Below are 12608 nucleotides of genomic sequence, written 5' to 3'. Positions count from 1 at the left end.
AGTACCTGGTCTATGCAAGCTACAATCCTGGAGTATGCTTGTTAAATATCCTTTCTATGATATGGTCAAGTATATATTTTGTTAACTGACATTCTAACAATCTATGAGAACATCAATTCATTCCAACATGAGTTAGATCTTCCACAATACCAATTTTTTACACATTACTCACACTTCTACAGTCCAGCCTATTTGCCATTCCTCACACATTTCAGTTCTATCCCTCATCTTCCCATCTTTGTACTGGCTGCCCTTCATGATCTCCTCACTTCCACACCTCTTAGAATCCCTGCTTCAAGATTTACTTCAAATTCTACCTTCAGTAGGAGGCCTTTCTTGGTCTCTTCACAGTTGCTAAACTTTGCCTGAAAGACTACCCTCTTTCTAGTCTATATGTGCTTATTTAATGCATATTGTCTTCCCTATTAGAATGAATGCTCTTTGAGGTCACAGACCATTTTTTCATGTTCTTTGACCCTCCCCTCCCAAGGTTTAGTATATACTTGACATTTAAATATATTAATTAAATGCTTACATTTGTTACATAAGCATTCTTCTTCTTTGATCATTTGTCAGTCAATGACTATGACCTCATTTGAGGTTTTCTTGGCAAAGATACTGGAGTAATTTGCCATTTCCTTCTGTAGCTCATTTTATAGAATTTTACAGAGACAAATAGGGTTAAGTGACTTGCCCAGGGTCCCATAGCTACGGAGTAGCTGGGGTCAAATTTGACCTCAAGAAGATAAATCTTCCTGATTCCAAATCCAGTGCTCTAACTGTACTACTTAGCTGTCTCCTATATAAGGATTAATTAAGTATTATTATACTCACATAGGCAGCATCATTCTCGGAGGTCCTTGTACTTAACTGAGTCTGTGAGATTCCACAGACTCAGAAACAACTGAAAAACAACTAAACATCAAAAATTACAGTTACGAAAGCAAATGTAATTAATAAATGCTTGGTAATAGATCAACTGATTTGGTGGCCAAAGTGGATGCCATTAAAATTGAATAATATCATTACAACTCACGATGTACTTAGTTAACCACAGGGACCTCCAAGAGTGATGCTGCAGGTGAATACCTAAATCACCTATCCTTCCCAAATTTTTATACTGTCTCATTGAAATCCTCCTTCCTTCTTTGCTTCTGGCATTTTCTCTATAAAATTGAAGGTTTGGGGTGGGGGAAGAGGTAAAATGATGCTAAGCTCTGGGTTCTGATCTCCTGCTACTCTTAACAGAATGAGTTATCTGAGATTATATCCCCCAACACTAAAGGGCTCCATTTTTAAAGTTATATAGCAGATAGTGATAGAGTCCATTGTGGTCAAGTTTCTTGGAACATTTCTCTATTTCCTCTGCATCCCAATCAAATACTTCTTTGCAAGCCTGAAAAGTTTCATTTGAGCCAAAACCAAGCACCATGCATTCAGCAGATACTTTAATAAATACTCTATCATCTAGTAACAATGGCTTCTTTCAGCACTGAACGACTTGGACTCCAGAAATGGGATTTTTGTCTCTCCTGCTTTGTCCAGCCTTTCCAAAAATCATATTTGGAAAATTTCAAAGAGGTCATCTACTCCATCTGCACCTGAACAGAAATTACCCATACCTGACAAAGTATCCAGTCACTATTTGATATATGGTCTTCCATTTTTACAGAAATCAAAACTAATGCCCAGGGAAGTTAAGGAACCTGTGTCTCTCTTATATACTGCTCAGTAGAGAGAAGTTCAGATATAATTACTATTTTGCCTGAAGCAGTAGCATAAACCTTTTGACCCATAAAAAAAAACAATCCAGAGAAGGACATTATGCTCCTCCCAAGAAAAATCCACATCTCAAGTGTACTCAGTATTTGAGGAGGGGGGATGATAGGAAATTAAGTTCAAGTTGTAGTCACATATTTACTGCCCTAGAGATGGGGACTTCTACTTTAACCTTATTTTATAGTTGAAGAAATAGTCAAGAAAGTTTTTGTTGCTGTTGTTTAATCATTTCAGTCATGTCTTCATGACATTTGAATTTTCTTAACAAAGGTATTGTAGTAGTTTGCCATTTCTCCAGAAGAAGAGTGTGAAAGGAATGTGTGGTGTTGTTGGTCTCCATAGGGTGGAAGCTGTCTAAGAAATACATTACAAAGGGGAGTGACCCCAGTCAATCACAGAACTAGGAGAGATCTTCCAATCTCATCCAAAGAAAATAGCCCAAGATTAGGAGGAACCTGTCCCCACCCAGTCAAGGCTGACTTAGAGGTATTGACCTAACCCAACTGAGTTTGTGCAATTAGGTTTGTGCATGGTAATCCACATGCCCCCAGGAGTTCATCAACATAACATATATTGTATGATCAAGTGGGGATCATACTAGAGGCATGTCATGGAATGAGTGGTTCTCTTAGAATGTAACTCTATGAGAGTCTATGAAAATTCAGGTATGAGGGGAGAGAGTTTCCAAAACCATATAATAGCAGACATTACTGTACCTTGGGGAGCCTTACATTGGGGGCACCCATGTCTTACATGATCCATTAATAAAAAGTTCAATTCTTCCCCCACTCCAGCAGATTTATTTCCCTTATATATGAGTATATTTATCAAAAGTCATACTTAAACCCAGATCCTGACTCCAGAGACATTGTTCTTTCTACTTTATGACCTCTGCTTCTTCCCCTTTTTAGTGAAGGTAGCATATAAGGGATCTGTCAATTGACATTTATGTAGTACTGTACTCATTTTTGGTAAAGTATGAATACAAAATTTTCAAGAAAGACGCTGTACTTGATAACCAATAAATTTTTTAGGTTTGAATTTAAAAATTAAATCTCCTAACTCCAAGTGTTTCATTATATCCTAGTGACTGTGTATCCAAAGTGATGACTGAGACCTGGGGTGGGGATCAAAGAATGACCTCCTGAAGTTACTAAGTGAATGATCATCAGTCCATGGTTGGGATACTGAATCCCCTTCAAAGATACAGCCCCACCCCTCACTTTCTGAGAGGCACCCCTCGACCACCCTCAAATCTCAGCCTTTCCCGTTAATCAAAACTGACTATTTTCGAAATAACCCATTATCAAATCTAATGACTTCTCTCAGTCATTTTTGATCTCCCTTCAAAGTTGTGTCACTGTCTTTTCTGCGTTTCAATCTGCCGGTGTCTCGTATTTCAAATTACTTATCTCCTGCTCAATACTTTCTCCCCTCTCTGAAAGGTTCTGACATTACCGGATTAGGAAAGAAGAGGGGGGGGAACACATCGCATAGTAGCGTGCTGGGCTCCTGCACCAAAATGGTGGGGTCCAAGACTTCGGGAGCTGTGAACCGTACAGCCAGAATGCCGAAGCGATCTGGTGAAGAACTGGCGGGCGGGGAGCTGGAGTCCGGAAATACTTCGGAAACTTCCGTGGAGGCGGAGCCGAGCGTCAGCTGAACGTGCGGCTGACGTCACAAGCCTGCGACGCGCTAGGGTTCGGGAGGTAGTCGTGTGTTTTCCCTGTGACGCCGGTAGCCAGTCCTGAACAAGACCCTCTCCCTCAGCCGAGGCGCTTTGTTCGAATTAATGTCTTGATCTGATCCTTCTTCCCTCAATTCCGATCCGGGGTTTGCCGGGGCATACAAGTTCCTGAAGCCAGAAACCTGAGAGACAGAGTGAGTCCTGGCAGAGAGAAGAAGGGCGGTGAGAGCCCGAATCATGGGCGGAGGGCAGGCGGGAGAGTCTCGACCTTGGCCACATCTTTCTCTTTTCCTCCCAGCTCTTCGCCATGAATCTAACTTCAGCCTCCTCCAGCTTCCATTCGGACTCGGACTTTTGCCCCGAATGCGGCTCAGTTTTGCCTCTCCCTGGTACTTCGGACACAGTGACTTGCCCCAGGTGTAGCTTCTCCATAGACGTGCAGGGTAAGCACCCTCTGAAATAAGAGACTTTAACGAGCTCGGATTCTCGGTACAGAGTTTTAAGAGGATCCAGAGGCAAGTCTTAAATGTGTCATGAACCGGAGGATGGGCCATCCTAGGGACGGAGAAAGGGGTGGGGGTGGGGGCGGTGCAGGATCCCACCTTGTACCTGAGCATCGAGCAGTCCCTCTCCTCCCTTTACAGAGTTCGAGAGGAAGGTGGTGGAGACCTCAGTCGTCTTCCACAAATTGAGAACAACAGCCTTCATGGTGTCAGAAGAAGATGGAACCGAGTTCCAGGGCCCAGTGGTGAGTAGGGAAAGGCATTTTGCCTTAGATACATGGGTCCATGGAAAGTTAGATCTTGAAGTCTTAACATATTTGGATCGTGTCAGGAAATTCAATAAATATTATCTTTTCAGTATACTGCTTCATATCATTAGATATGATAGAGACCCTCATATGATAAGTGGAGGCAAAATGAACTGGTAAAGACAATACAAAATGCAACAAGAAAATTTAAGGAAATAGAGATCAATTTCATCTGAAGGATAAGAGAAAGTTTCATAGAGGAGTTGTAAATGTCAGGTTACCAGAGAGGGAGGGAACTTTAGAGATTATCTCAGTTCCAAATTCAGTGTCCTTTCCCTTGTACCCATTGAACCTTAAAGGAAAAGAAGAATAGGTGTATATAAAGTAGAATATATTAAAGTAGAATATATTTTAGATATGAGCAATAGTCTGCAATTAGGCATGGAGGTGCAAAGAGAGCAAGATGAGATCACAAAATAGCAAGTTGTTGGTCCATTTTGTCTTGCTGTAGAGCAGAAGAGAATAGTATAAGATAATGTAACCACAATTCCCTGGCTAAGAAGTTGGTATTAAATCCTATAGGTACTAAGGAACCACTATTTGAGTAGGGAACTATGAGTTCTTCCTGATCTCCTAATTTCTCAGATTGACAGGCAGTGCTCCAACTGTGGTCATGAAGGAATGACATATTACACCCAGCAGATGCGTTCAGCTGATGAAGGGCAGACTGTCTTCTATACCTGTACTAACTGCTGGTAAGCAAAGATTTCCTTCTTTCCTTCTCCCCTAATATTTTCTCCCTGAGGTATTATGACATGAATCCCACATCCAGATCCAGTTAAAGCCATAGCCTACAGTGTGTCATATCTGGTTGTGTTCCCAGCCTGGGATTCATAAGACCTGAATTTAAATCTTGTTTCAGATATTTACTAGCTTTGTAAACCATGCATAAGTCATTTAATTTGTCTGAGCTTTAGATTCCTCATCTTACGATCTATTTCACAGGGTACTCATCACACTTAAATAAGAAAACTATGATTATAAATGAGCATGTTCAACACTGGTCAAGCTTGACCATGGTCATCCTCCTACTGTTTCCACATAGCCCAAATTAATTGAAGAGTCTTCTGAGAAAACACATTAGATAGGAAAGATGTATGGTTTCTCTAGATTGTCAAGTTCATTGCTAGGAAGTACTTTCTGTCTAATCTTACAATCCATTTTATTTAGGTTCCAAGAGAAAGAAGATTCTTGATCTCTATCTACCTTGTTGAACCTCAGCCCCTTCCATTTGAAAGGTAGATCCCTAGTAAAATGTTGAGTCTCTAGAATTCTTTATCTGACAACCTAAACCCTGTTTTTTCATCCTCTTATATGTGGGATTAATACTGTATATTTTCTGTAAACCTCTATTGTGTTTTCAATTCAAATTTTTGTGGTCAAAATCCCAGGAAGGTAGTGGAGGAGGGGAGAGCAAGGCAGTGTTTGAGGCAATGATAGTACTTGGTATTATTACTGTGTGCCCTTGTGGAAGAAAAACGAACCAGAAATAAAATGGCCTAAGTTTGTATCCCACCTCTGGCACTCACTAGCTGTGTAACCATTACACATTACACACATTAAGTAACAAATTACTTAACTTTTCTGATTCTTATTTTCCTCATTGTTGAAATGGGGATAACATATACTACCTTACAATTATTGTGAGGATCAAGAGTTGTAATGCACTACAACATAAATATCTTCAAAGGTTATATTCATTCTCATAATTTGGGTCTTTTCTCCTGTGGTACAGATTGCAATCCATCCCTGCCTAGCCCATGTGATTCTTTTTTAATTTATTTTCACTTATTCTCTCAAGGACCCTTTCTTGCATTAGCTTGCTATTGTGTGGATAATGGTAGAACACACTGGCTATTTGTTTATTGTTTATCTATCTGTGTGATGTCTATTTCACTTCATTCAGAGCATAGTCTTTGATTCCATATTTTATACCATTTCTCCCACATAATTTCTCTCATTTGTAATGTATTTCAGCATTCTTCTTCCACAAAATTCTGATGGTAAAGTTCATGATACAAAAGTAACCTGGATTCTTGAAGACTATGGAAAACAATCTCTGTTGTACTTTGGCCAATCCTCAACCTCAGAGACTATATGATTGTATTACTCAAAACCATTGAAGACCATTAAAATTAAGAGCATGGGTATTTGTTTCCGAGGAAAGCTTGGGGCTCCATTAAAAGAACTATGCACTTTCTCAAAGGCAGTCCAGTTCTTCCTCTTTTCAACTTGAGATTTAGCTTATTATCCATTTTTAAGGTCCCCAGAATTATATATACAGATGATTGTTTATCCAATGGTATATCATAATTTGGACAATTGGAATTATTCTTTACAAAGTCCAACTATGTTATTACTTCATCATTGTACAGAAGTGACCCCTGGGTTCTTGGAAACCATGAAGTATAAATTCTGATAGGTTCTACTCTGCTGGAAAGGCTTTAATTGCAATCCCAGAAACAGATGGCTCTTTTCCAAGGACTACCCTAGTTCCAAGAACACAGAGGCCTATTCCTAATAAGACTTGACACTTTGGTGATGAGAAATTTTACTACCACAAACAATTTAGCAGAAAAAATATGAAATGGCTCTCACTATGACAGTGGCTCCTCTCTGCATTGTCATACTGGTAGTAACAGAAAAGGGAAAGAGGAACACAGAGATTCTTGTCCAACAAGTAAACATTGTACTAGAAGAACTGTCATTTAATATTGCAGTACTCATTCATTTCAGTTCACAAGTTTATTAAGTACCTACTAAATGCCAGAAATTTGGTTAGATGCTAGGGATACAAAAACCAAAAAAACAACCCAGACAGTCATTCCCTTCTATAGGAGTTTACACTCTACTGAAGAATAATATACATATAAGGGAGAAAAAAATGCATAGAAAGTAATGTGAGGCTGGGAAGGAAGAGCCCAAACAAGGGATAGTGTAGGATTAAACATTTATCAAGAGCCTACTATGTATCAAACACTATGCTAAGCACTGAGGATACAAAAGGGCAAAGGATAGTTACTTCTCTCTGATCATCTAATTGGAGGAAGGCAAAAAATATATTACAAACAAGCTATGTAAATTAACAGAAGACACTAGAATTAAGAGGGGTTAGTAAAGGTTTCTTGTATAAGATGAGATTTTAGTTATAAAGTAGACAGGAAGAAGTGCATTACAAGAATGTGGGACAAGTCAGGATTCCTACAGCCAAGAGATGATGTGTCTTGTTCATGAAAAAGCAATAACAGTGTCTCTGCATCAAAGAATAAAGAGAATAAAGTATAAGAAGATTAGAAAGGTAGGAAGAGTCTAGGGCTTTGAAAACCAAATAGAATTTATTGCATACAGGAGTGATATGGTTGGATCTATACTTTAGCTATGACTTAGAATAAGGAGAGAAAGCAATCAGACCCACCACTGGCACTGTAAGAGGCAAAACAAAAGCATATTTGAGAGATGATACAGTGATAAAACTGACAGGTCTTAGGTCAAGACAGGTCAAGAATGACTCCTAGGTTTTGAGCCTCAGATACTAGGGATGGTATTTCCCTCTATAGTATTAAGTAAAATTAGGGTTTATGGGGAAAAGATGAGTTCTGTTTTAGACATGTTGAATGTGAGATGCCTATTAGACATTATATCCTGTTTGAGATGTCTAAAAGGCAATCGGAGATTCAAGATTAGAAGTGAGCGAAGAGGTTGGGGCAAGATAGGTAGATTTAGGTGAATGGAACCTCAAAAGAAACTAGGGATTACAGGAAGTGGAGATGAGGAAGAGGAGCGCTTCCTTAAAGTTAATTCTAGCAACAAAAATGGCAGCTAGGTGGTGCAGTGGATGCCAGCCTGGAACCAAAAAGACCCAGTTCCAAATTCAGCTTAAGAAACTAACTGTAACCCTGGCCAAGTCATCTCTTTCCTCATCTGTAAAATGAGCAAAAGGAAATGGTAAATCACTCCAGTATCTTTGCCACGAAAACCCCAAATGGAGTTCAAGAGTCAGACATGACCAAACACCATAAACAAAAATAGGAAAGACTGATTTGGGAGGAAGTAGTCCTATTTTAGACATGCTGAGGCTAAATTTGTGATATAAGACTGGATCTCATATAAAAGATAAGGACTAAATATTTTCATTTTTGAGTCATTTTCATAAAAGACTTAAACCCATGGAAGCTAATGGATCAAGACTGAAAACAGCCCAGACAATTCTAGGTTATATCCACCCATAAAGGGTGCCAATCCTTGGAGACTGAAGGGGAGGGTTCAGCCTGTAAAAGAAATATAAAAGCAGTGTCATGAAAACCCAAGGAGAATGCCCAGGAAAGGAAGGGTCTAGAAGGTAGAGGGTGCCTGTCAATAGTGTCATGCTTACGCAAGGTCAAAACGAAGATTAAGTCTGAGAAAAAGTCACTGACTTTAAAGAATAGGAGAATTAGTAACCTTTCAAACATGAAGTTTAAATTAATCAGTGTATTCAAAAGCCAGATTCCAAAGGATTAGATGAATTCAGAGTGGAAAGTGGATGAAATAATAGTTTTTCTTTCTGGGATTTTGCAGTAAAACAATATACACATACACACACATATATGTGTATATAAAATTTTAAACTATTGCAAAGTAATTTTATTAGCTTAGAACTGCACTGTCTTTTGGGACACCCTGTATACATATGTGTGTGTGTGTGTGTGTATACATATATATATGTATATATGTATATATATGTATGTATAATTGAAAACTTGAGGTAATAGCAAATCTGGTCACCCTGCATATATAATTGAAAACTTGAGGTAATAGCAAATCTGGGCATGTTTGTAGGGAGTAGGGAAGGAACCAATATATAAAGATTGAAAATTAGAAAATTAGGGGCAGCTAGGTGGTACAGTGGATGGAGCACCAGCCCTGGAGTCAGGAGGACCTGGGTTCAAATTCGGCCTCAGACAGTTGCCAAGCTGTCTGACCTTGGGCAAGTTACTTAACCCCACTGCCTTAAATAAAATTTTTTTAAAAAAGAAAATTAGATAATTGATGAGGAAATCAGTCTGGAAACAAAGATGACAAGAGATGAGACAAATCAAGGGCACAACTTGAAGACCCTCTGATACTAGAGTAAAGATATATAGAAGGGGACAAGGAGGAACCAGAGAGGTAATGAAGTGAAGAACTTGACTGATTCAGGATGAATGACCTCAATTTTATTGGGGAGAGGGGACAGGAGAATGGGATCAGTGTCTTAAGGAAAGAAAGTTTGAAACACTCTTTATGGGGAAGAATTTATAAGGAAAGAGTAAAATATTTGCAATTCAGCAGTGAGAATCCACCCATCTGAGATTAAGAAATCTGTATTGTGACATCCTTTATTTTCATTCAGCTACTGGAAAATAGAACCAAAGGTGAATGGTGGAAGATTGAATAGTGTATAGGACATACTACAGTGTCACCATTTCAAAGGGAAGAAAATGCTGCCCAAGTATGAGAGAAAAAAGTTTACTAAATACAGTTACTAGGAAAATAACTGGCATTTTCACTGGCATTTATTGCTGGGGAAGAGGAGGAAACTCTTGAGATGTTAACATTAAAAATTTTAAGAAATGTCAACCACTGTAATCTGGTGGTGGGATTCAGTTAGTTTGCATCACTTCAGCAGAACTGATACCTAAGTAAGTTAAGTCTTATACTGTGTATTTCTGATTAAAAATTTAATTTTATCAGCCTCTAATTGAGATTTGTAAGTCTCAGTGTTAGGGTCTGCCCTCTATAAGATCTGGTATAAATCTGAAGGCAGACTCTGTGAAACAGCCTAGTCCTTCTCTAATTGCATATGCAAGTTTGGACTTTCACAGTTATGTAAAGATCATCCTTAGAAGGCAGGAAACTGGTCTGGTTATTGATAGGTCCCAATTAATGAGCCCCCTCTCTAATATTCAGATCTTCTCTGAGTGCCATTTCTAGTCCTTACTAAAACCAGGAATTCTAACTATGACTGGTTCTACAATCCCTATCTCTTACCTCCTGCCCAAGGCCTTTGATATCTTGAGTCTTTGTCATCAGAATTGTGTGTGATAAAAAATATACTGAATAAAATCTTTTTTTGTTTATTTGTTTCCTTGAAAAAAAAGCAGACTCAAAAATCTCACCAAAAGTGGCAAAAGAGAGAGAGCTGAACCCAGAGTAAGACAAGTAAAAATATATAGAATCTACCCTCCCCCACCTTCCTAACCCTCCTCCCTTTTAGTCCATTGACTGAGCTTTTGGGGATACAATCTATTCAGTGAAATTTATCCCAGCAACAGACACAAAGATGAAATATTTTCAGATCATAATGCAATAAAAATCATATGTGATGCTGGCCAGGGAGATATATACCCAGAACTGGAAACTAAATAACCTCATTTTAGTGGATCAAGCAACAAATTATAGAAGGAATTAATTATTTCATCCTAGATAATGACAATAATGATACAACATACCAAACCTATGGGATACATTCAAGGTGGTTGTTGGGATATATCTTTAAATGCTTACATGAATAAATTAGAGAAAGAAGAAATCAATGAACTACATATGCAACTAAAAAAATTAGAGAAAGAACAAATTAAAAACCCCCAATTAAATACCAAATTAGAAATTCTAAAAATTAAAGGAGAAATTAATAAAATCAAAAGCAAGGAAACTATTGAACTAATAAATAAAACCAAGAGCTGTTTTATGAAAAAAAAAAACAATTGATAGACCTCTGGTCAATTTGATTAAAAAAAGAAAGAAAACCAAATTGCTAGTATCATAAATGAAAAAGGTGAACTCACCACCAATGAAGAAGAAATTAAAGTAATAATTCAGAATTATTTTGCCCAACTCTATGCCAATAAATTTGACAATATAAGTGAAATGGATGAATATTTACAAAAATATAAATTGCCCAGATTAAATGAAGAGGAAATTAAAAACTTAAATAACCCTATCTCAGAAAAAAGAAATTCAACAATCCATTATTGAACTCCCTAAGAAAAAAATCTCCAGGGCCAGATGGATTCACAAGTGAATTCTATCAAACATTTAAAGAACAATTGGTTCCAATTCTATATAAACTCTTTGGAAAAATAGGTGAAGATAGCACTCTGCCTAACTCTTTCTATGACACCATATATGGTGCTGATACCTAAACCAGGAAGAGTTAAAACAAAGAAAGTAAATTATAGATCTATCTCCTTGATGAATATAGATAAAAAATCTTAAATAAAATCTTAGAAAAACGATTACAAGTTATCACTAGGATAACACATTATGATCAAGCAGGATTTATCCCAGGAATGCAGGGTTGGTTCAATATTAGGAAAACTGTTAATATAATTAATTATATTAATAACATAGCTATCAGAAATCATATGATCATATCAACAGATGCTGAGAAAGCTTTTGATAAAATACAGCACCCATTCCTAATTAAAGAAAAAACACTAGAGTGTAGGAATAAATGGTTTGTACCTTTGAATAATAAGCAGTATCTATCTGAAACCATCAACAAGCATTATATGCAATGGGGATAGGCTTGAAACATTCTCAATAAAATCAGGGGTGAAACAAAGATGTCCATTATCACCACTACTATTCAATATCGTATTAGAAATGTTAACCTCAGCAGTTAGTGAAGGAATTAGAATAGGGAAGGAGGAGACAAAACTCTCACACTCTGCAGATGACATGGTATACCTAGAGAATCCCAAAAAGTCATCTAAAAAACTCCTAGAAATAATTAGCAACTTTAGCAAAGTAGCAGGATATAAAATAAACCCTCATAAATCCTCAACATTTCTATATATGACTATCAAGATACAGCAGAAAGAGTTAGAAAAATTCCATTCAAAGTAACCTCAGACAAAATAAAATACCTGGGAGTCTACCTGCCAAGGCAGACACAAAAACTTTGAAAACAATTACAAAACTCTTCTCACACAAACAAAATCATATTTAAATACCTGGGCAAACATCAACTGTTCATGGACAGGCCGAGCTAATATAATAAAAATGACAATTCTACCAAAACTAAACTACTTGTTTAGTGCCCTACCAATCAAAATTCCAAAAAATTACTGAGTTACAAAAAGTTGTAAGTAAATTTACATGGAGAAATAAAAAGTCAAGAATTTCCAGGGATTCAATGAAGAAAAGTACAAAAGAAGGTGGCTTAGCTTTACCAGATATAAAATTATAAAACATCGGTCCTCAAAACTGTCTGGTATTGGCTAAGAAATAGAGTAGTGAATTAGTGGAATAGACCAGGTGCAATAGCAGAAAATGATTAGAGTAATCTGCTGTTTGATAAACCCAAAG

The 12608-nt window shown here is 37.5% G+C and overlaps 1 protein-coding gene across 1 annotated transcript; it reads left to right on the top strand.

Annotated features, from left to right (window-relative positions):
- Positions 1–3451: 3451 nt before the first annotated feature.
- POLR1H (RNA polymerase I subunit H) lies at positions 3452–6476 on the top strand. Its single transcript, XM_074236827.1, has 6 exons — positions 3452–3660; positions 3765–3909; positions 4111–4214; positions 4863–4972; positions 5448–5515; positions 6255–6476. Exons 2-5 carry the CDS (start codon positions 3774–3776, stop codon positions 5470–5472), a joined length of 375 nt encoding a protein of 124 aa, XP_074092928.1. The 5' UTR covers positions 3452–3660; positions 3765–3773; the 3' UTR covers positions 5473–5515; positions 6255–6476.
- Positions 6477–12608: the final 6132 nt, after the last annotated feature.

This window comes from Macrotis lagotis, chromosome 5 (assembly GCF_037893015.1).
Source record: "Macrotis lagotis isolate mMagLag1 chromosome 5, bilby.v1.9.chrom.fasta, whole genome shotgun sequence".
Classification (NCBI taxonomy): domain Eukaryota; kingdom Metazoa; phylum Chordata; class Mammalia; order Peramelemorphia; family Peramelidae; genus Macrotis; species Macrotis lagotis.
Note: the sequence above shows the minus strand (reverse complement) of the source record. Positions and strands in the feature narration are given on the sequence as shown.

What these genes read in the sequence shown, in the direction of transcription:
- POLR1H (XM_074236827.1), top strand. Translation starts at nt 3,774, where the DNA reads ATGAATCTAACTTCAGCCTCCTCCAGCTTCCATTCGGACTCGGACTTT. An exon ending in CCGAGTTCCAGGGCCCAGTG is followed by an intron (nt 4,215 to 4,862) that starts GTGAGTAGGGAA and finishes CTAATTTCTCAG; the next exon opens with ATTGACAGGCAGTGCTCCAA. An exon ending in TATACCTGTACTAACTGCTG is followed by an intron (nt 4,973 to 5,447) that starts GTAAGCAAAGAT and finishes CATTTTATTTAG; the next exon opens with GTTCCAAGAGAAAGAAGATT.